Source organism: Scyliorhinus canicula, chromosome 20, assembly GCF_902713615.1.
Source record: "Scyliorhinus canicula chromosome 20, sScyCan1.1, whole genome shotgun sequence".
NCBI classification, from domain to species: Eukaryota; Metazoa; Chordata; class Chondrichthyes; order Carcharhiniformes; family Scyliorhinidae; genus Scyliorhinus; species Scyliorhinus canicula.
Window position 1 is genome coordinate 59,580,062 of NC_052165.1, and position 22,500 is coordinate 59,602,561.

Consider the following 22,500-nt stretch of genomic DNA (forward strand, 5'->3'; position numbering starts at 1 on the left):
CCCACCTCTAGGTCCTTTTTGACTTCCTCCACCAGGCTGGTCAGGTTCCACTTGTGGATCAGTGTCCAGTCCCTGGCTATTTCGATCCCCAGGTATCTGAATCTATTTTGGGCTATTTGAAAAGGGAGTCCCTCCAGCTCTTCCCCTCTCGCATTTGGGTTCACTGGGAATGCCTCACTTTAGTCCAGGTTAAATTTGTAACCCGAAAAGTATCCAAACTCTTTTAGGATCCGCATGATTGCTTTCAGTCCTTCCTGTGGCTTTGAGACGTACAGGAGCAGGGCATCTGCATAGAGTGGAACTCCGTGCTCTCTGACTCCTCTTTGAATGCCCTTCTAGCTTTTCGTGTTCCGCAAGGCTATCGCCAGCGGCTTGATCGCTAGTGCGAACAGGAGCTGGGACAGTGGCCATTCCTGCCTTGTGCCTCTTTGTAGCTGGAAGTATTCCGAGCTGGTGGCGTTGGTTTGAACTCTCGCCTTGTAAGTGTTGTACAGGCGGTGAATCCTCCTCTTAGCCCAAACCATTCCAGCACCTCGAGGAGGTACTTCGATTCGACTCTGTCGAAGGCCTTTTCTGCATCAAGGGAGACAGTCACCTCTGATGTTCTCTCCCCCCGGAGGGGGGCCCTCATCATAACGTTCAACAGCCGCCTGATGTTCGCAATGAGTTACCTACTCTTGACAAAGCCCGTTTGGTCCTTTGCGACCACCTCCTGTACACATTTCTCCAGCCTTTTAGCCAGAACCGTTGCGAGTATTTTCGCATCCACATTTAGCAGCGAAATGGGCCTACATGATCCACATTCTGCTGGGTCTTTGTCTTTTTTGGGTATCAGTGAAATTGAAACTGCGCTAGTGTAGGAGGCAAAGTGCCTCTTGCTAGCGGGTCTGCGAACATGTCCCTAAGATGTGGGGCCAGGGCCGATGCAAATGTTTTTATAGAAGTCTACCGGGAACTCGTCCGGTCCCAGCGCCTTCCCCGCCTGCATGGAGCTGATGTTCTCCATGGTTTCTCCCAGAACTATTGGTGCTTCCAGCTCCCTCCATCTGTCCTCCCCCACAACTGGTATTTCCAGTCCGTCGAGGAACTGTTTCATCCCGCGTCCCCGTTGGCGGGGGGTCTCGGAGGTGTTCAGCTCTCGGTAGAAGGTCTCGAATGGTCGGTTGACCTCTTTTTCTTCCGCTACCAGTCTGCCTCTGCTGTCTTTTACCTGCGCTATTTTGCTCGTGGCTGCCTGTTTTCTCAGCTGGGGAGCCAAGAAGCGGCCAGCCTTTTCTTCGTGTTCATAGAAGGTCCCCCGTGTCTGGCGGTGTTGGTGCACTGCTTACCTAGTTTTGCAGGTTAAAGTCCATTTGTAGCTTTTTACTCTCCGCCAGCAGCTCTAAAGGTCGGGCCTCTTTCTGTCGACCTCCGAGATGGGGTCGATCAGCTATTGCCTGGTTGCTCTCATTTCCCTATTTCTACGCGCCTTGCAGGCTATAATTTCCCCTCTAATCACAGCCTTCAGTGCCTCCCAGAACACGAAAATGAAATGAAAATGAAAATCGCTTATTATCACAAGTAGGCTTCAAATGAAGTTACTGTGAAAAGCCCCTAGTCGCCACATTCCGGCACCTGTTCGGGGGGGCTGGTACGGTAATTGAACCGTGCTGCTGGCCTGCCTTGGTCTGCTTTAAAAGCCAGCGATTTAGCCCAGTGTGCTAAACCAGCCCCTATGTAGTTGAGACCTCCCCTTTCCGGGTATTACTTAAAAAAAAAATAACTTTTAGAGTACCCAATTAATTTTTTCCAATTAAGGGGCAATTTAGTGTGGCCAATCCTCCTACCCTGCACATCGCTGGGTTGTAAGGGCAAAACCCATGCAAACACGGGGGGAAGTGCAAACTCCACACAGACAGTGACCCAGAGCCCGGATTGAACCTGGGACCTCGGCGTCGTGAGTCAGCAATGCTACCACTGCACCACCATGCTGTCCCATTCCGGTTGTTACTTGCGTAGTCGCCTATGGCCTGTGATGTTTTCTGGCAGAAGGCCTTTTTGGCCCGGAGGTCCATGTCCAGCCTCCATGTGGGGCACTGGGCATAGCCCGTCTCTATTCTCCAGTTTTATTTCTTTCACCCTAAGGAATTCGGCCAGATCTGAGAGCCATTCCAAGGCCCTGGGTGGCTCTGCCAACTTCCAACCTAGTAGAAGTCTCCGCCTGGCAATCAGTGAGGCAAAAGAGGGCATCCACCCTCTTCCCTACAGAGCCCTGGGTGCCCTGACGCCCTGAAGACCGCCACAGTTGGCCATGGCTCCATCTCGATCCCCACCACCCTGGACATTACCTCGAAGAAGGCCATCTCGAACTCCGGGTCTGGTGCAAGACCAGAACATGTGGCCTCCCCCTGACACTTATCCTCTACCTCTGGGAAGAGCCCGCTCATACATGTCTTGGTAAGATGCGCTCTGTGCTCTACCTTGAGCTGCATCAGGCTTAGCCTGGCACAAGAGGAGGTGGAGTTGACTCTGTGCAGTTCCTTGATCCAGATCCCCCTATCTACATGCCTATTTCATTTCCAGTTGGGTCCTGACCTTTTCTATAAGTCATCTGTAGATATCGCCACAATTGTCATCTCCTAATCAGTGAAGCCCTATCATTGTGTCCAGAAACGTGTGTCCGAGTCTCTGGGGGAACATTTTTGCCCCCTTGCGGGGAAGGTTACGCAACTGCAGGTACCTAAGCTTGTTCCTTTTCGGAAGTTGTGCCTCTCTCTGAGTTCTCAAGTATCACCAATCTGTCATCCACGTACATGACCTTTACTGTCAGTGTCTGTCTGTCCTCCATGCACGTGACAAATGTGGCGTCTATCCTTTTTAGTGTAACCCCGTGATTGTTGCAGATGGGGACCCCTATGGACATTCGCCAAGTTCAAAGTGGCACATAAAGTGTGTGTGTGTGTGTGTGTATTCATTTAAATTGTATTTCTGCAAGTAATGACTTCATAATTCAGCATGAACATAAATGATTTCTATTGAAATCATACTTCCTAACATTCTTGGCATTCTTAAAAGTAGATTTCCTCCTTGAGCAACTCATAGCAAAATTTATAATGGCAACCTCAACATATTCCAATCAATCAAATAAAGAAAATGAGATTGCTTTTAATCTCTCTGCCTCAGTGATTAGTTTGTGCCTGGATGATAGTTTTCTTTGGCGGGGTGGGTGTTGCTATCTATTGAGTTTGTACAGTAAAAGGAAAAATTACGTTGTTACATAATTCAAAGAATAAAGAAAGATTACAGCACAGGAAATGGCCCTTCGGACCTCCAAGCCTGCGCCGATCCAGATCCTCTATCTAAAACTGTCGCCTATTTTCTAAGGATCTGTATCCCTCTGCTCCCTGCCCATTCATGTATCTGTCTAGATACATCTTAAATGACACTATCGTGCCCGCCTCTACCACCTCCGCCGGCAATGCGTTCCAGGCACCCACCACCTTTTGCGTAAAGAACTTTCCACGCATATTTCCCTTAAACCTTTCCCCCCTCACCGTGAACTCGTGACCCCTAGTAATTGAGTCCCCACTCTGGGGGGAAAAGCTTCTTGCTATCCTCCCCGTCTATACCTCTCATGATTTGTGGACCTCAATGAGGTCCCCCCTCAACCTCTGTCTTTCTAATGAAAATAATCCTAATCTACTCAACCTCTCTTCATAGCTAGCGCTCTCCATACCAGGCAACATCCTGGTGAACCTCCTCTGCATCTTCTCCAAAGCATCCACATCCTTTTGGTAATCCTTGTGGCGACCAAAGCTGTACGCAGTATTCCAAATGTGGCCGAACCAAAGTCTTACACAACTGTAACATGACCTGCCCACTCTTGTAGTCAATACCCCTTCCGATAAAGGAAAGCATGCTGTATGCCTTCTTGACCACTCTATCGACCTGCGTTGCCACCTTCAGGGCACAATGGACCTGAACACCCAAATCTCTCTGTACATCAATTTTCCCCAAGGCTTTTTCATTTACCGTATAGTTCGCCCTTGAATTGGATCATCCAAAATGCATCACCTCGCATTTGCCCGGATTGAACTCCATCTGCCATTTCTCTACCCAACTCTCCAATCTATCTATATTCTGCTGTTTTCTCTGACAGTCCCCTTCACTATCTGCTACTACTCCACCAATCTTAGTGTCATCTGCAAACTTGCTAATCGGACCACCTATACCTTCCTCCAGATTATTTCTGTATATCACAAACAACAGTGGTCCCTGCACGGATCCCTGTGGAACACCACTGGTCACAGTTCTCCATTTTGAGAAACTCCCTTCGACTACTACTCTCTGTCTCCTGTTGCCCAGCCAGTTCTTTATCCATCTAGCTAGTACACCCTAGACCCCATGAGACTTCATGTTCTCCATCAGCCTACCATGGAAACCTTATCAAATGCCTAAATGAAGTCCATGTATATGACCTCTACAGCCCTTCCCTCATCAGTAAAACATGACCTTCTCTGCACAAACCATGTTGCCTATCACTGATAAGCCCATTTTCTTCCAAATGGGAATAGATCCTATCCCTCAGTATCTTCTCCAGCAGCTTCCCTACCACTGACGTCAGGCTCACTGGTCTATAATTCCCTGGATTATCCCTGCTACCCTTCTTAAACAAGGGCACAAGATTAGCAATTCTTCAATCCTCCGGTACCTCACCCATGTTCAAGGATGCTGCAAAGATATCTGTTAAGGCCCCAGCTATTTCCTCCCTCACTTCCCTCAGTAACCTGGGATAGATCCCATCTGGACCTGGGGACTTGTCCACCTTAATGCCTTTTAGAATACCCAACACATCCTCCCTCCTCATGCCGACTTGACCTAGAGTAATCAAACATCTATCCTTAACCTCAAAATCCGTCATGTCCCTCTCCTCGGTGAATACCGATGCAAAGTACTCTTTAAGAATCTCACCCATTTTCTCTGACTCCACGCATAACTTTCCTCCTTTGTCCTTGAGTGGCCCAACCCTTTATCTAGTTACCCTCTTGCTCCTTGTATATGAATAAAAGGCTTTGGGATTTTCCTTAACCCTGTTTGCTAAAGATGTTTCATTTAAAAAAAAAATTTGGAGTACCCAATTCATTTTTTCCAAATTAAGGGGCAATTTAGCATGGCCAATCCACCTAGCCTGCACATCTTTTGGATTGTGGGGGCAAAACCCACGCAAACACGGGGAGAATGTGCAAACTCCACACGGACAGCGACTCAGAGCTGGGATTGAACCTGGGACCTTGGCGCTGTGAGGCAACAGAGCTAACCCACTGCGCCACCGTGCTGCCCCTAATGATTTCATGACCCCTTTTAGCCCTCTTGATTCCTCGTTTCAGATTGATCCTACATTCCCGATATTCTTCCAAAGCTTCGTCTGTCTTCAGTCGCCTAGACCTTATGTATGCTCCCTTTTTCCTCTTAGCTAGTCTCTCAATTTCACCTGTTATCCATGGTTCCCTAATCTTGCCATTTATATCCCTCATTTTCACAGGGACATGTCTGTCCTGCACTCTCTTTAAAAGCCTCCCACATATCAAATGTGGATTTACCTTCAAACAGCTGCTCCCAATCCACATGCCCCAGTTGCTGCCGAATTTTGGTATAGTTGGCCTTCCCCCAATTTAGCACTCTCCCTTTAGGACCACTCTCGTCTTTGCCCATGAGTATTCTAAAACTTATGGAATTGTGATCACTATTCCCAAAGTAATCCTCGACTGATATTTCAACCACCTGGCCGGGGTCATTCCCCAACACCAGGTCCAGTATGGCCCCTTCCCGAGTTGGACTATTTACATGTTGCTCTAGAAAAGCCTCCTGGATGCTCCTTACAAATTCTGCTCCATCTAGACCACTGACACCAAGTGTATCCCAGTCAATGTTGGGAAAATTAAAATCTCCTATGACCACCTGTAGTTGCTCCTACATCTTTCCATTATCTGTTTACATATTTGTACCTCTACCTCACGCTCGCTGTTGGGAGGCCTGTAGTGCAGCCCCAGCATTGTTACCGCACCCTTCCTATTTCTGAGCTCTGCCCATATCGCCTCACTGCTCAAGTCCTCCATGGTGCCCTCCTTCAGCACAGGCGTGATATCCTCTCTGACCAGTAATGCAACTCCTCCACCCCTTTTACCTCCCTCTCTATCCCGCCTGAAGCATCGATATCCTGGGATATTTAGTTGCCAGTCATGCCAAGTCTCAGTAATCGCAATAAGATCATACTCCCAGGTACAAATCCAAGCCCTAAGTTCATCTGCGTTAACTACTACACTTCTTGCATTAAAACAAATGCCCCTCAGACCACCAGTCCCTTTGCGTTCATCATTTGCTCCCTGCCTACTCTTCCCCTTAGTCACGCTGACTTCATGATCTAGTTTCTTACAGGCTTTAGTTACTACCTCCTTACTGTCCACTAACCTCCTCATTTGGTTCCCATCCTTCTGCCACATTAGTTTAAACCCTCCTTGACAGCGTTAGCAAAAGCACCCCCAAGGACATTGGTTCCAGTCCAGCCCAGGTGTAGACCATCCAATTTGTAGTAGTCCCACCTCCCCAATGTCCCAAAAATCTGAACCCCTACCTCCTGCACCATCTCTCAAGCCACGCATTCATCCTGCCTATTCTTTCATTTCTACTCTGACTACCACGTGCACTAGTAGAAATCCTGAGATTGCAACCTCTGAGGTCTGACTTTTTAAACTTGGCTCCTAACTCCCTAAATTCTGCTTGTAGGACCTCATCCCGTTTTTTACCTATATCATTGGTGCCTATTTGCACCACGACAACTGGCTGTTCACCCTCCCCCTTCAGAATGATCTGCAGCCGATCTGAGACATCCCTGACCCGTGCACCTGGGAGGCAACATATCATTCAGGAGTCTCATTTTCGACCACAGAACCACCATCTACTCCCCTTACAATTGAATCCCCTATGACTATAGCCCTTCCACTCTTTTTCCCTCCCTTCTGTACAGCAGAACCAGCCACGGTGCCATTAACCTGACTACTGCTGGCTTCCCCTGGTGAGCCACCTCCCCCAACAGTATCCAAAACGAGATGCCCGCAGGGGACACCTGCACTGCCTTCCTGCTTTTTCTCTGCCTTTTGGTCACCCATTCCGTTTCTCCCTCAGCAATCCTAATCTGCGGTGTGACCAATTCGCTAAACGTGCTATTCCACGACCTTTTCGGCAGAGGAGGTTTAACTGTCACTTGACAACAGCTTATCCCAAACAACCTTCTGGATACAGTGACCGCAATGCACTGGTGTAAATTTTCCCCGCAATAGCCAATCAGTGGCTCCGTTCTGCTGCCCTCGGCTGGATCAAATTTAAAATGGACCTTTTGTTAATGTTTAAAAGCTGAATATAAAAACTAACCTTAATTGATTTGTTTTTGAATAAAACCACACCATAAATTCCTCGTGCTTAAGTTATATAGACGTCTGCAAATCGAAATTCAATGAAAATGTTTTTTTATTGCAATTGAAGAACAAACTTTTGAACTGTTGATTAAGAAAAATATTCTTACCAATAGCTTTCAGCAATTTTCTCCTTTGGGAGAGATGTGTGACTCTCATTTCTACATTGCACTCTGCCTGTGGCATTATGGCATGCAATTGAAACTGGAGTTTCTGTTTGATGATACGTGGTTTGATGTGAGGCAGGTTGGGCTGTGCTGTAGTTTAGAAATCAGACTGTTCACTAATGGTAAGGGCCTACATTTTCCATTGTGACAGATTCCACTGTTTTCTGCTGACACTGGCAAAACAGATGTAATGCCATTTAAAATTGGAAGGTTTCTTGGGGCCCACTGGTTTCACTGGCCATGCCAATCATCTTTCACCACTATTCTGGATTTCTCTTGACACGTCAAATTTTATCCCATCCTTAAAGTTACAAAGCCAAAGCATAGAGTGGACAGGGCCAACTCTTAATCCATCTCATTGATTGTACCAAAATCCAATTCAAAACAAAGCCAATTCATGGTCTCCACAAGAGAGACGTACAAGATCCAAGCTGCCAAGCATTTTGGGCTTAATCGCGTTCAAGTCTGTTATAGTCGAGCTCCTTTCTGCAATTAAATCTGGTGGGCAGGAGGTGGGACCTTCAAAATTTACCTGTTGTCGAGTAGAATCTTGGAACAGTGCAAACGGAGACTATTTGGCCAATTGGGTTTGTATTGGTTCTTTTGAAGAGTCCTTTCCCATGTTTCCTGCATTTTTTACTCCAGTATTTATCCAGTTTTCTTTTGACGGAATCCATTTGAATCTGTTTCCAGCACCCTGTCTGGGAGTGCAGTCTACCTCCTTCTCACTCGTTGTGTAATGAAGTTTGTCTTTGTTTCACCTTTGATTCTTTTGTGAATCACCTTAACTATGTTCCCCCTGGTTATTACCCTTCAAACAAAGGAAACAGCCTATCTTTACCTAGTATATATAAATCCTTCCTGAATTTAAACACTCTTATCAAATCTCCCCATAGTCTTGGAGAATAATCTCAGTTTTTCCAAGTCATCCATGTCACTGTAATCCCTAATCTCTGGAACTCTGCAGGAAATCACCTCTCTACACGCTCCAGAACTTTCAAGTCCTTCCTACAGTTTGGTGCTTTGAATTGGACACAACAGTCCAATTGGGGCCCTATGTATTTTTTTGTAGGGAGAAAAAAAAGGCTTGTATTTATGTAGCCCCATTCATGACCTCAGGATGTTCCAAAGTACTTAACAACCAATAAATTCCTTTTTATGTATTGCCACTATTACAATTTTGGGACTGTTCTGCAAGTTGTCACAATCAGTTGGCTTCAGTCCTGCTTTTGCAGGGAGGCATTTCCCTACCACTTTGTGGGTGTGTACTAGATTATGCTTCCAACACTTGCTTATCTCTTTCTCAGTTCTTGAAGAGATATGAGTATCCCTGCAGTCCTCTGGTACAATTAAGTTGTCCCCGTGTCTGCGTGCGTTCCCTCCGGGTGCTCCAGCTTCCTCCCACAAGTCCAAAAAGACGTGCTTGTTACGTGAATTGGACATTCTGAATTCTCCCTCCATGTACCTCCATAAACAGGAGCTGGAATGTAGTGACGAGGGGATTTTCACCGTAATTTCATTTCAGTGTTAATGTAAGCCTACTTGTGCCTAAAATAAATATTATTATTATAAAGATCTTAGAAAGATTATGGTTAAAGCATCTGCTATTTCCTCACTGATTTACTGAAATAATGTAGGATGCAAAGACCTGTGACCTTTTCCACTAAGGATTCCACCAGATTCTTTCAGTAGTTTTTTCTTGTGTAGTTATTTTAAATAATTGCTCCATATCCTCTTACTCCCAGTGTCACATTCTTCTGTAAAAAATGATGAAAAATACTAATTTATTATTTCTACCATTCCTTCAACCTCTAAAATTTGTAATTAACCTATCCTTTCTTTAACTATGCATTTGCATTTTGTGTAATAAAAAAAACTATGCAATTTCCCTTTAAATAGCTTGCCAATATTCACACCTCTTTTTCACATTTCTAATCTTTTCCCACACCCTCTATTTTCTGTTGATTTTCTTTTACATTATTAACCTTAGATTTTAAATCTATTTTTAGTCTTTTTAATTTGTCTACTCTTACAAGAAAATTCATTGATGAATACCAGTCTTGTCCAAAACAATGTTGCACTTTTATTAATGCTCTTATGTGCTTTGTGACCCCAGTGCACCAATTTTATTCATCATATTTTGTGTCTTTACATATTCAACTGAAGCCAACCTCCACCTGAGTGCTATGTTGTTCATTTTACACTTGTCTTCCTGCTAATTAAAAAAAAATAGTCCTTCTCCTTTTCGCTCTCCTTTCTCCTCTGTTGTCCTAGCAGGGTTCAGACGAAACCTGACGATGCTTGTCACTCTTGTCTGAGATTGGTTCTAAAGTTCTAGCATTCAACCCTCCCATCCCTCAACTAAGCAGTTAATTCTCTGATCTTAATATTTCTGTGGGACTTGCATATATTTTGGAAATAATATAGTTCAAACCTCCTTTGGCGTGACTCCAAAAATATTGCTTTCCATGTTATTAGTTACAGTGCAAACTATTATTTTTGACTGTTGCTTCCAGTTGTGACCTCAGAAGCGTTTAACCACTAGCTCAATGATGCTGTGGTTTTGCTCGTGATGGTCATCTCTAAGTTGTTGTCATTGTCTCAGATATTGTGCTATATTGGTTGAATTTGCTTAGAAGATCCCTGCACCGCTTCCATTTTACCTGTTATGATATCCCACTTCTATTCCTTACTAATTATTTCTGCTGGCTGGAGGACCACTTGATAATTTTATGAATTTTTTCTCATGGGAACAGCAGTAAGCCATTCAGCTCCATAAGCTTGTTCTTTCATTCATTGAGACAAGGGCTTAACTCCATCCATTTGCCTTGGTTTCATATCCTTTTATACCCTTGTCTCGCGAATCTGCCAGTCTCACATTTAAAATCATGAATTGAATTAGTATCTGTATTTTCATGGAAGACATTTCACTTATAACCACCCTTTGTGTGAACAAGTTTTCCTAATTTCCCTTAAACTTCTATACTTCAGAGAGTTCAAACCTAGTTGATGTAACCTCTCCTTATAATCTAACCCTTGGAGCCCAAATAATATTCTGGTGAATCTGCACTGCACCAATTCCAAGGCAAAGCATATTCTTTTGAAGGTACGATACCCAGAACTGTACAGAGTACTCTGGATGTATTCTAAGCTAGGATTTATTTAGCTGTAGCAAAAAGTTACTCCCCTTTATATTCTAACCATTTAATTGCAAAGGCTAATTAATGTTCCATGAGCCATTGCTTTTTTTTTGTACTGCATTACTACATTTTAGTGATTTTGTGTGCACAAACCCTAAGATCTGTTTGGATCTCTATTGTAATACTACTTTTGTCTCCCATCCCAAATAAGTATGGGAAGAAAGGCTGGGGCTCCAGCAATATCTTTTTGAAAGGAATATCATTTATTTTTGTAGTATTGCCAAGTTTAACTTGGCAAGCTTGCACACCAAGACCAAAGTGTATAATGTCCTCGTTTGTGAGTTAACTTTTGCAGATGATACCCTGTTAGCATCGCATACTGACGTTCATTTGCAACAGCCTGTAGATCTGTTCTCCCAGGCCTGTAAGGTGTTTGGACAACAATCAGCATCCAAAAGACCAAAGTTATGGGCCAGGGCATAGAGATTCCACCTTCCATAAACATTGACTGTTAAGGAATGGGTTAAGAAACTTACCAGTTAGTTGTCTCATTGATCCAATAATTGACACTGATATCTAAAGAGGCTACAGGTGGCCTTTGAGGCATGTGATGTGGTGATAGAGTTTGGTGCTGAGTATGTTCAAAGAAAAATAAAGGTGTTTGGAAAGAGGAGCAGAACTCTTAACTCTTTACTCAACAGCAGCCAGAGGCTAACATTGACAAGCTCACTCTGGAGGTCGTCAACAGATATAATAATAATAACAATAATCGCGTATTGTCACAAATAGGCTTCAGTGAAGCTACTGTGAAAAGTCCCAACATTTACCAGCAACCTGCCCCTTAAAGACAAATTTAGCCCCAGGATTACCAAGGCAACTTTCATGTCAAAGTAGAATGTGGGCCAACAGCAAACAAACAGAAAACACAGAGTTGCATGTTTGTGCTCTCCGCATTATCCTATACAGTAGAAAAGCATGGACAACTTGTACAAACAAGAAAAGCAGCAGGGTAGTTTCCACTTCACTGCCTCAGATTAATATTGGGCATCTCCTGCCAGGGCAGAATGTCGAGTATGGAAGTACACCAGTGTGCAAGGATCCCCCAACATTTTTGTCTTGATTCAGCATTAACTGGGTCAACTGAGCAAAATGGATGACTGGCGCAGTCCCAAAGACATACTCTATGGAAAGCTTGCTTTCGGCGTGAGACCAACAGGATGCTTTTGTCTGTACTACAAGGATGTCTGCAAATTGACCAGGATTAGAGTCAATTCAAGGGAAGTTCTCGCTGCTGAGCAGAGTTCCTGGAGACCAGAAGTCAGGAAGGACATGAAAAAAAATCAAAGGACAATAGCAATAACCAGATGCTGGAAAAGAGAACCTGCCGGAAGAAAAAAAATACCAGTTCACCTCAGGCCAATGCTGCTCATCTGTGCTGGCTACGAAAGGGGCTGCCATTTACAAATTATCCTCTATCGCCACAACAGACTATGTTCGATCCAGAAGTGACATACACCCTGGGTGCAGTCCATTGTCTCGTGAGACATACGGATGCCAAGAAATAAATTGCATTTGTGAGGTTCTCTTAATTTAATTTATTTCATGCCAAACTCGTGCAATGAGGTCTTATCAATTTTGCTCAGTGTTGCTATTTTACAGACTTTCATTGCAAAATCAGTGTGTATATGTTTTAAGTCGATCTACTCACTTTATATTAATTAACTTTATTTCCCTAAATTTTCTTTGACTAAACATGCATTGTTTGTACTTGAAATTTTCTTGTCCTTTTCTCTTTCAGAAGCTTGCAGTAAGAAGTTGTCCTGTTGGGAGTACAAAACCAATTCCACTCATCAAGGCACCCAACCAGAGCATAGCAATTTCAGTGGTGCCATCTAAGAATCCAATCACTATGGTAACTGCACACATTAATGGACAGAAGACAGCAAGTACAGATCCTCCACAGATGGCCCCAATCAACCTCCAAACAACAAACAAACTGGCAGGGAGCAATTTGAACTCCACTGGAAGGAGAGTACCAGAGACATCAAACTCACAGGTAGATCCTAACAGGGAACAAACAGGAGTTAAGCATGCTGCAAAACAAGGAATGTGTTCTTGAGTCGTGCTGTGCAGTACTGACGTAAAGAAAATGACGTTGTTCATTAAGAGGGTATAATTTTTAAAACTGTCCTTCGTGGTGCAGGATATGTAGATACTATGTTAAGTCTTTATTAATTATTTATTGACAAGTAAGTTGCTTTCAATCCAGTTTCAACTTAATGGATAATTGAATAATTCCATATTATTTCAAAAATATTTAAAAATGCATTTTTTATTAAATTATTTTCTCACTTAAGTGACAGCCAAGTGATGACGATCAAAAATGGAAGTGGTCATGCATGATTTTGCATTCCAATTCATTTTGTCCTGATGATGTAATAATGGTCTTGAAGCATGAAAGAAGTTCTGTTCTTTCTGTATTAGCCTTTAGGAAATTGCATCTGTAAAATATATTTTATTGGACTTTTATCGAAAACAAAAGAAATAAACACAAGTGAGGTTGTAAAAACGCACTTTTCAATTACAGCAAGAAATTGGTAGCAAAGCTAATTAGTTTTAACATATATTTACATCATTCCAAAGGCATGGCAAGCTGCGAATATGATGGTATAAAGAAACGAGTCAGGGGGAAAAGCCCAGTGTTTGTTTTTTTAATATAAATTTTGCATTTGAAGTATCACAATAGTATCCAATAAATGGTCCAGCAATCGTTTATATCGCATACAGGAAGATATCTTTGGTTACTTTACTGAAGAAAAAGGGATTGAATTCCCAAGCATAGGGAAAGAGGATTGCTGGACATGAAAATCAAAGCTGTTCAGTACAGCTGTAATACTGGCATCTGTAACAAGGTAAAAGATTGTCCAAATAAACCCTGTCCATAGAAATTAGGACAAATCAAATATAGTCAACTTCTCCCTCCTCGCACATCGGTGAAGTGCTGAAAGACGTCATCAACAGCAGAAATTTCTCTTTAGTAACTTGCTTATCTGTTGCTCATTTTAGATTCCAACTGGATTATTTGAATCCAGAACTCATTACAACATTGGTCTAAACATGAACATGGGCTGAATTTGATCATCAATGCAGGAATTCTTTAGATCTGCATTCTCAGCCCATCAGCCTTCAGTGCTTCATTAACAACTTTGCTCCATCATAAGTTCAGTTGTGTGGCTATTGGCTGATGATTACACAAGTTTCTGCTTGCTCCATTTGCAGTTCCCCATGCATTGAAATAATCCACCTTCCACCACACATGGACAAATTCAAGCTTGGTAGATAAGTGACAAGTAACATTTGTGCTACATAAATCCAGACAAAGACCATCGAGAAGGAGAGGGAGCCTAACCATCGACCTTGATATTAAATTGTATTTCTAGCTCTGAATTTTGCACCATCAATTTATTTTAATTTAATTTAATTTAATTTAATTTAATAATCTTTATTGTCGCAAGTAGGCTTACATTAACACTACAATAAAGTTACTGTGAAAAGCCCCAAGTCCCCACATTCCGCGCCTGTTAGGTTACACAGAGGGAGAATTCAGAATGTCCAATTCACCATATAAGCACGTCTTTCAGGACTTGTGGGAGGTAACCGGAGCACCCGGAGGAAACTCACCCAGACACGGGGAGAACAAGCAGACTCCGCACAGCCAAGTGACCCAAACCGGGAATCGAACCTGGGACCCTGGCGCTGTGAAGCCATAGTGCTAACCACTAATGCTACCGTGTTTCCCTAATCCAGAGATTACCATGGACCAGAAAGTCAATAGACTAACCACATAAATGTTGTAACTACTAAAGCAGATCAATGAGTGACTGACTCATCTTTTCTCCACAACCTGAAAGACATGAGGTGGGAAATGATGGAATACTCTCCACTTTCTGGATGAGAAAAAGCCCTTGAGAAGTTCAACATCAAAGACAGAACAGTTAATTTGATTTCCCCGGACACCCACCTCCCCATCATTAACGTAAACATGTCTCGCCACTTATCTGCTGTGGCTGTGTGTGGGCTACCTAAAGGACGCAATGCAGAAAACCCCCCATGGCTTCCTCGGCAGTTCTTCCCAAACTTCTGATCTCTAAAACTTTGAAGGACAAAGACCTCGGGTGCATTACCTCAAAAGTTGCATGCCACCCCAACTTGGTCATACGCCTGTTCCCTCCCTATCACTGGATCAAGATCCTGAAACTTCCTACTTGGACAGCATTTTAGGCGTGGGGTTTCACCACATTGAATAAAGTGCTTCAAAAGGCAATCTAGCATTATCTTTTTGAAAGCATTAGAGAGAATTAAAACCTGCCAGCCTTGCCAGCAATACCCATAATCTCAAAAATGAATGTACGTGTTTTAAAAAAAATGTATTTTCCTATATTTCCAAAGTTGTATTTATGCATTTTAAATTAATGCCAATTATAAAAGGTTTGCTGCCTCAAAATTACCTAAGGATCCATTATTTGAAAGAAAAGTATAAATTTTGGAGTCTTGACATGGGCATGTAATCTGGGCTGAAACTCGTAGTGCAGGACTGAAGCAGTGCTCTTTGTCAGAAGTGCTGTCTTTCAGATGAAAATTTAAACTGTGTTCCCCTAAGGGGAAATAAGTAATCCCATGGCACTACTTTGAAGGGGGGAGAAGGACTCGCCCTCTAACGGCTGCATTACCTCAAAAGTTGCATGCGAACCCAACTTGGTCATATATGTACTCATGGGTGGCACATTGGTTAGCATTGCTGCCTCACAGCACCAGTTGCCCGGGTTTGTGTGTAGTTTGCATGCTCTACCTGTGTCTGTGTTTCCTCCCGAGTGCTCCAGTTTTCTCCCACAGTCCAAAAATGTGCACGTTATGTGGATTGGCCCTGCTAAATTTCCCCTTACTGTCCTAGGGTTTTCAGATTATGTGTGGTTACAGGGATAGGACTGGATGGAGGAGTGGACCTAGGTAGAGTGCTCTTTCGGAGGTTCGGTGCAGACTCAATGGGCTGAATGGCCGCCTGATTATGTGATCCTGCCAATATTTCTCTCTCAACTAATATTGTAAGTTGATTGTGATCATTACAACATTGTTGTTGGGCAGACCTTGTTGTCTGCAGTTGGATACCACTTTTCCAAGATTGACCATACTTCAAAAAAAATAACTTCATTGGTTGTAAAGTGCTTTGTAATCCTGCAATTGTGAATGAGACTGTGTAAATGCAATTATTATTTTAATGCGTAGATTCCTGGAAGAATTGCACCTCTTTTATCAAGGAGTAGTTGTAGATCTGGTTAAGAAATGGAAGCTGCTTGCTATGAAAATGTGCTATTTTGTCAAGTGTGTGCCAAGAATCTTATTAGCTGGCTGTGTTTGGGAATTGCTGCAGAGATTGGACATTAAAGCAGTCTTCAAGACCCTCTTAAAATTAGTATGGACAGAGCTTTAGCCATGGTATGGTGGCTGCAGCTGATCTGGCTGATTGTAAATTTAACAAAAGAAATTCTCAGGCATGTAGTGATTATTTTGCTATTCAATTCTTAAGAGCAAGAAAGAAAGGAACTCTCGTGGTCATAACCACTATTCAAATATAAATATAGCTCACCAAAACCATTATTTTGGAAAAAGCTTACAGTTTCCAAGCCAAACAAAAAAAAAAAGCAGTGAAGATTATGGAGCAACCTGAGCTGCAGGAAGTTAACAGGTGAATATGATGCAGGCAGGTGCAATGGGAAGAAGTCAAGACCGATAGATGATGACTCTACCAAGGGCAATGCGAGAGAATAGAGTAGGGCAGTGAATTAGCAATGGAAAAGAAAGGATGATTGCATAAACAAAAGGCAATGAACAGACTAGGCTGATTCCAGGAGCAGTAGAAAGAAATCCTAGGGAATACAGTCAGCACCAGGATTGTTAAGAAAGCGGGCAACATTAGTGGAAAAATGGCAGAGGGAGAAGGGTTGTCATCGTCTGCCACACAGCTGTGGAGCGACTCAACAGTGAAAGGAGATGCAGGGAGACTGGTCCAGTGCTATTGAGAGAGTAGTAGCCCCTCTTCACAGGACTTTGGATTGGGTGGAGAAGTGCCTGGTGTCGCAAGGTGCTTATCATAATTATAATAATATTTATTATTGTCACAAGTAGGCTTATATTAACACTGCAATGAAGTTATTGTGAAAAGTCCCTCGTCGCCACATTCCGGCGCCTGTTCGGGTGCACAGAGGGAGATTTCACAATGTCCAAATTACCTGACAGCATGTCTTTTGGAACTTGTGGGAGGAAACTGGAGCACCCGGAGGAAACCCACGCAGACACAAAGAGAATGTGCAAACACTGCACAGACAGTGACCCAAGCTGGGAATCGAACCTGGGACCCTGGCACTATGAAGGAACAGTGCTAACCACTATGCTACTCAATGGATGCAGCGAAGACCTTTGACCGGGTGGAAGGGCGGTACCTGTTGGAGGCACTGAAGAGGTTTGGACCGAAATTTGTTTCATGGGTGCGATTGTCGTATGGATTGACATAGTGAGTGTGAGGATGAACCTGGCAAATTAGGGATATTTTAGGTTATATAGGGGAACGAGACAGGATGCCCACTGTCTCCATTGTGGTTCATGTTGGCCATTGATCCCTTGGCGAGTGTGGGAGTGGAAAGGCATGGTGAGGGTAGGTAGGGAGCATATGGATTCTTTATATGTGGATGATTTGTTATACGTTTCAAACCTGCTGGGGTGTATGGGGAAGATAATGAACCTGCTGGGGAAATTTGGTGCATTTTATGTGTACAAGCTGAACATGGCAAAAAGTGAGGTATTTCCATTGAATGCAGATTAGGAGCCCAGCCATTCAGGGTGGCCAGGACACGGTTACGGTATCTGGGTATCCAGGTGGCCCATGACTGGGTCACAATGCATGAATGGAACCTGGCCAGTCTGGTAGAGGGGGTCAAAGGGGATTTGAGGAGGTGGGATTTCCTGCCGCTGTCTCTGGCGGGAAGGGTACATTCGGTGAAAATAAATATGTTGCTGTGATTTTTGTTTATTTTTCAGTCCCTTCCCATATTCCTTCTTAAGTCGGTTTTCCGGAGAGTGGATAAGTTGATTTCGGAATTTGTTTGGGCAGACAAGACTCCTAGGATTCGGAGCTCCTTTTTGCAGAGTGTGCGGCGGGTGGAGGAATTTGCATCTCCCAAACCTGTTGTATTATTATTGGGTGGCAAATGTGGAGAAGACAAAATGGTGGTGGGGGGTCAGGATGGGTGCAAATGAAGTTAGGCCCCTTGTGTGGGGACAAGTTTGAGGGCCTTGGTGAGGCCCTGCTCCCTTTTTCTCAGGGTAGACTACAGTCTGCTGTGTCATCTCTCAGAATTTGGAACCAGTTGAGGCAGTACTTTAATATAGGTCGCATGTTGGCATTGGCCCCGATATGTGGAAACACAGGTTTATTCCAGGAGGGATGGATCCGACGTAAGGGAGTTGGTACAGGGAAAGGATAGAGTGGGTTAGGGACCTCTAGTGGAGGGCAGGTTTGTGGGTCTGGGGGAATTGTTTGAGAAGTTCAAATTGCCAAGGGAAGGGAATTTAGATATTTTCAGGTGTGGGGCTTTGCCCGGAAGGAGCTGGCATAGTTCCCTCAGCTGCTAAAGCCAACGCTGTTTATACGTCGTTGACCCTGGATGAGCTGGGGGAGGAGCGACTGTCGATATGTACGTGTGGTTGGTGAAGATGGAGGCGCCAGTGAGGGAATAAAGTGAAAATGGGAGGAGGAACTGGGGATTGAGCTTGGGTGGGGGGGACCCGGAGTGAAATAATGATTTTATTTATTGTCATGTGTACCAAGGTACATTGAAAAGTATTGTTCTGCTTACAGTCCAAACAGATCATTCCATTTATGAGAAAACATTGGACAAGTGGGAGTTGTCAGCATGGCTTTGTGAGGGGCAGGTCATGCCTCACAAGCCTCATAGAATTCTTTGAGAGGGTGTGACGAGACACATTGATGGAGGTGTGGCCATGGATGTGGTGTATATGGACTTCAGTAAGGCATTTAATAAGGTTCCCCATGGTAGGCTCAATTTAGAAAGTTAGGGGTATGGGATACAGGGAAATTTGGCTGTCTGGATACAGAATTGGCTGGCTGAAAGAAGACAGTGAATGGTAGTGGATGGAAAGTATTCTGCCTGGCGGTCGGTGACCAGTAGTATCCCTCAGGAATCTGTTCTGGGATCTCTGCTCTTTGTGGATTTTATAAATGACTTGGATGAGAAAGTGGAAGGGTGGGTTAGTAAGTTTCCCGATGACACGAATGTTGTGGAGTTGTAGATAGTGTTGAGGGCTGTTGCAAGTTACAACAGGACATTGACAGGATGCAAAGCTGGGCTGAGAATTGGCAGATTGAGTTCAACCTAGATAAATGTTCAGTGATATATTTTGGAAGCGAATGTTAATGCTGAATACAGGGTTAAAAGCAGGACTCTTGGCAGTATGGAGGAACAGAGGGATCTTGGGGTCCACATACATAGATCCCTCAAAGTTGCAACCCAGGTTGATAGGCTTGTTAAGGAGGCGTGTGGTGTGTTGGCTTTCATTAACGGGGGATTGAATTGAAGAGCTACAAAGTTTTGTTACAGCTTTATAAAACCCTGGTTAGACCACACTTGGAATGTTGTGTCCAGTTCTGGTTGCCTCATTATAGGAAGGATGTAGATGGTTTGGAGAGGGTGCAGAGGAGATTTACCAGGATGCTGCCTGGACTGGAGGGCATGTCTTATGAAGAAAGGTTGAGGAAAGGTATAGGGGAGATGTCAGAGGTAGATTCTTTGCACAGAGAGTGGTGGGTGTGTGGAATGCACTGCCAGCAGGGGTGCATAGAATGCACTGCCAGCAGAGGTGGTGGAGTCAGAGTCATTAGGGACATTTAAGCGACTCTTGGACAGCCACATGGGCAGCAGTCAATTGAAGGGATGTAGGTTAGGTTGATCATAGATTACAATAAATGGTCGGCACAACATCGTGGGCCGAAGGGCCTGAACTGTGCCATACTGTTCCATGTTCTGTACCATAAATACACATGTAAATAGATAGACATAGATATGGGGTGAAGCATACTGAATGTAGCAGTACTCAGTAGAGAAGATGTGTGACAAGATCAGTTCAATCCATAAGAGGGTCATTTCGGAGTCTGGTAACAGCGGGGAAAAAGCTGTTTTTGAACCTGTTATTGCGTGTTCTCAGACTTTTGTATCTGGAAGAGAGAATAATCCGACTGGGAAGGATCTTTGATTATGCTGCCCCTTTCCCAAGGCAGCGGGAGGTGTAGACAGTCAATGGGAGGCGGTTTTACGTTTCTTATGGTCTTGCGCCAAGCAGTTGCATGTGATGCAGCCAGATAGGATACTTTCTGTGGTACATCTGTAAAATTTGGTAAGTGTCAATGTTGACATACTGAATTTCTTTAATTTCCTGAGGAGGTATAGATGCAGTTATGCTTTTTTGGTCATAGCGTCGACGTGGGTGGACCAGGACAGATTATTGGTGATGTGCACACCTAGGAATTTGAAACTGTCAACCATCTCCACCTCGGAGACAGGGATGTGTATGATACTTTGCTTCCTTGAAGTCAATGACCAGCTACTTAGTTTTGCTGATGTTGAGGGAGAGAGTCTTGCCGTTACACAATGCAACTAGGTTCTCCAACGCCTTTGTTTATACAGTTTAAGGTGGTGCATAGCGCTCATATGACTCACCCGTATGAGTGGTGTTTTTCTGGAGGTGGAGGATAGATATGGGAGGGGGCCTGCGGACCATGTTCTGGGGATGCGCATAATCTATTTGTTGCTGGTGGGGAAGAAGAATTGTGTTATGTTAGGCTGCTGTATGTGTCTGTTATCGATTGCGTTTTGAATAAAATATATATTTTTAAAAAAGGATGTTGGGTCATTGAATATTTTTAATGCAGGTAGATTCTTATTAGTCAAGGGAACCAAAGGTTATTGGGGATCGATGGGAACGTGAAACTCACACACATCAGCCAGTATTGAATCAAGCTCGAGAAGCCAAATTACCTATTTCGTTTATTTGTATATGTCTCTGTTTCCTGGAAGGACTGAAAAGAAGCAATAATGGCAATGCAAAGAGGAATGTGAGGGCAAAAAGAACTTTAAATGATGAAGAGAACCTGGAAAGCTGCTGCAGGGAAGAAAAAGCAGCATAAGCAAGAGTGCAGAAAGTAGGGTAGAAAACAACAACAATGGGGGAATCTCAGGTTGAAGGTGAGGAGGTGAAGGCCACAATCGAAAAAAGGTTAAAAAGCTAAATTTAAAATGGGTGGTTAAAAAAAACTGGCAGGAGATTCAGATGGGGGTTGCAGGGCAGATTGTCGTGTTGGGAATAGATCGTGTTGGAGAGCAACCTTTGGATTATGGGGGAAGGCACATCGGGATTCAAGAGCTAATTTAAGTCAATGAATTTAAAACTGATTTATAGATGCCATTCAAACGGATGGAGTAGGAAAAACTGGTTGTCTTGTATCTCACAGCAAATGGAACCGTGCATCTGTTTATTTACAGGTTGTTCTTCAAAAGTTTCGATTAGGCAGTTTCAATGTTATGATGAAGAAAAATTGTGCTTTTATCAGGAAATATGGTTAATTGACTGGATGTGCATACATATGTAAGATTTATAATATATAAATTGGTATGTATTTACAGTTGACATTCCAATCATATCGGTGACTTAAATTAAAAGTATAGATGTATGCACATATGCTTCTATCAGAAAGTTAATTTTGGAAATGTGTACTGATGAATTTTTATTTATTTATTTAATTCATAAATTTAGAGTACCCAATTCTTTTTTTCAAATTAAGGGGCAATTTAGCGTGGCCAATTGACCTTCCCTGCACATCTTTTTGTGTTGTGGGGGTGAGACCCACGCAGCCACAGCGAGAATGTGCAAACTCTACACGGACAATTACCCGGGTATTTGGTGCCGTGAGTGTGATGGATTTTTAAAAAACAATTCTCAGTAATGTTATTTTTAGAAATTAATTTGTATTAAAATTTAAAATTGTCTTGACTATGTAAGTACAGAGATAGCATGTATCACACATTTGCTGCAACCCGTGTTTTTATTTTGAAAATTTGCAATCCAGATTATTTTTTGAAAGTAAGTAACTAAGCAATTATTCTTATTAACCAAGCGGCTGATGATTAAAAAAATAGGAGCTGGAGATGCATATGAATTTCTCTTGCACCGATTTTGGGAATATTCAGCATGCTCATGCTGAGCAATCAAATTTTTAAAAATGCTAGTCAGTTGATACTAAACTTTGAGGTCTTTTATTCTGACGTTAATCTTTATATCAAAGGAGGAGGACTATAAATTGAAGTGCACAATTCTGAAAGGGTTGTAGATACCAAATCATCTAAGGGTGCATGTGCACAAATCATTGAAGGTGGCTGGACGGGTTGAGAAAGTCTTTAAAAAAGCATGCACAGTCCTAAGATTTATAAATTCATGGAGGCATAGAGTACAAAAGAAAGAAAGATGGTGGGTATTTATGAAGTTGGTTCAACCTGGTATTGTGGCCAATTTTGAGTTTTAGAGATGGTGCAGATAAAATTTATGAGAAGGTTCCAATTATGAGGAACTTAAGTTACAAGAATCACTTGGAGACAAAGGAGTTGTTCTTAAGTTGAAAGG

General features: G+C 43.2%; 1 protein-coding gene across 1 annotated transcript in view; it reads left to right on the plus strand.

Annotated features, from left to right (window-relative positions):
* phf21b (PHD finger protein 21B) overlaps positions 1 to 22,500 on the plus strand; it is a 222,109-nt gene that overhangs the window by 69,667 nt on the left and 129,942 nt on the right. The window contains exon 4 of the mRNA XM_038781394.1: positions 12,554 to 12,811. Within this exon, the coding sequence (XP_038637322.1) occupies positions 12,554 to 12,811 (258 nt within the window). The remainder of the gene's footprint in view (positions 1 to 12,553; positions 12,812 to 22,500) is intronic.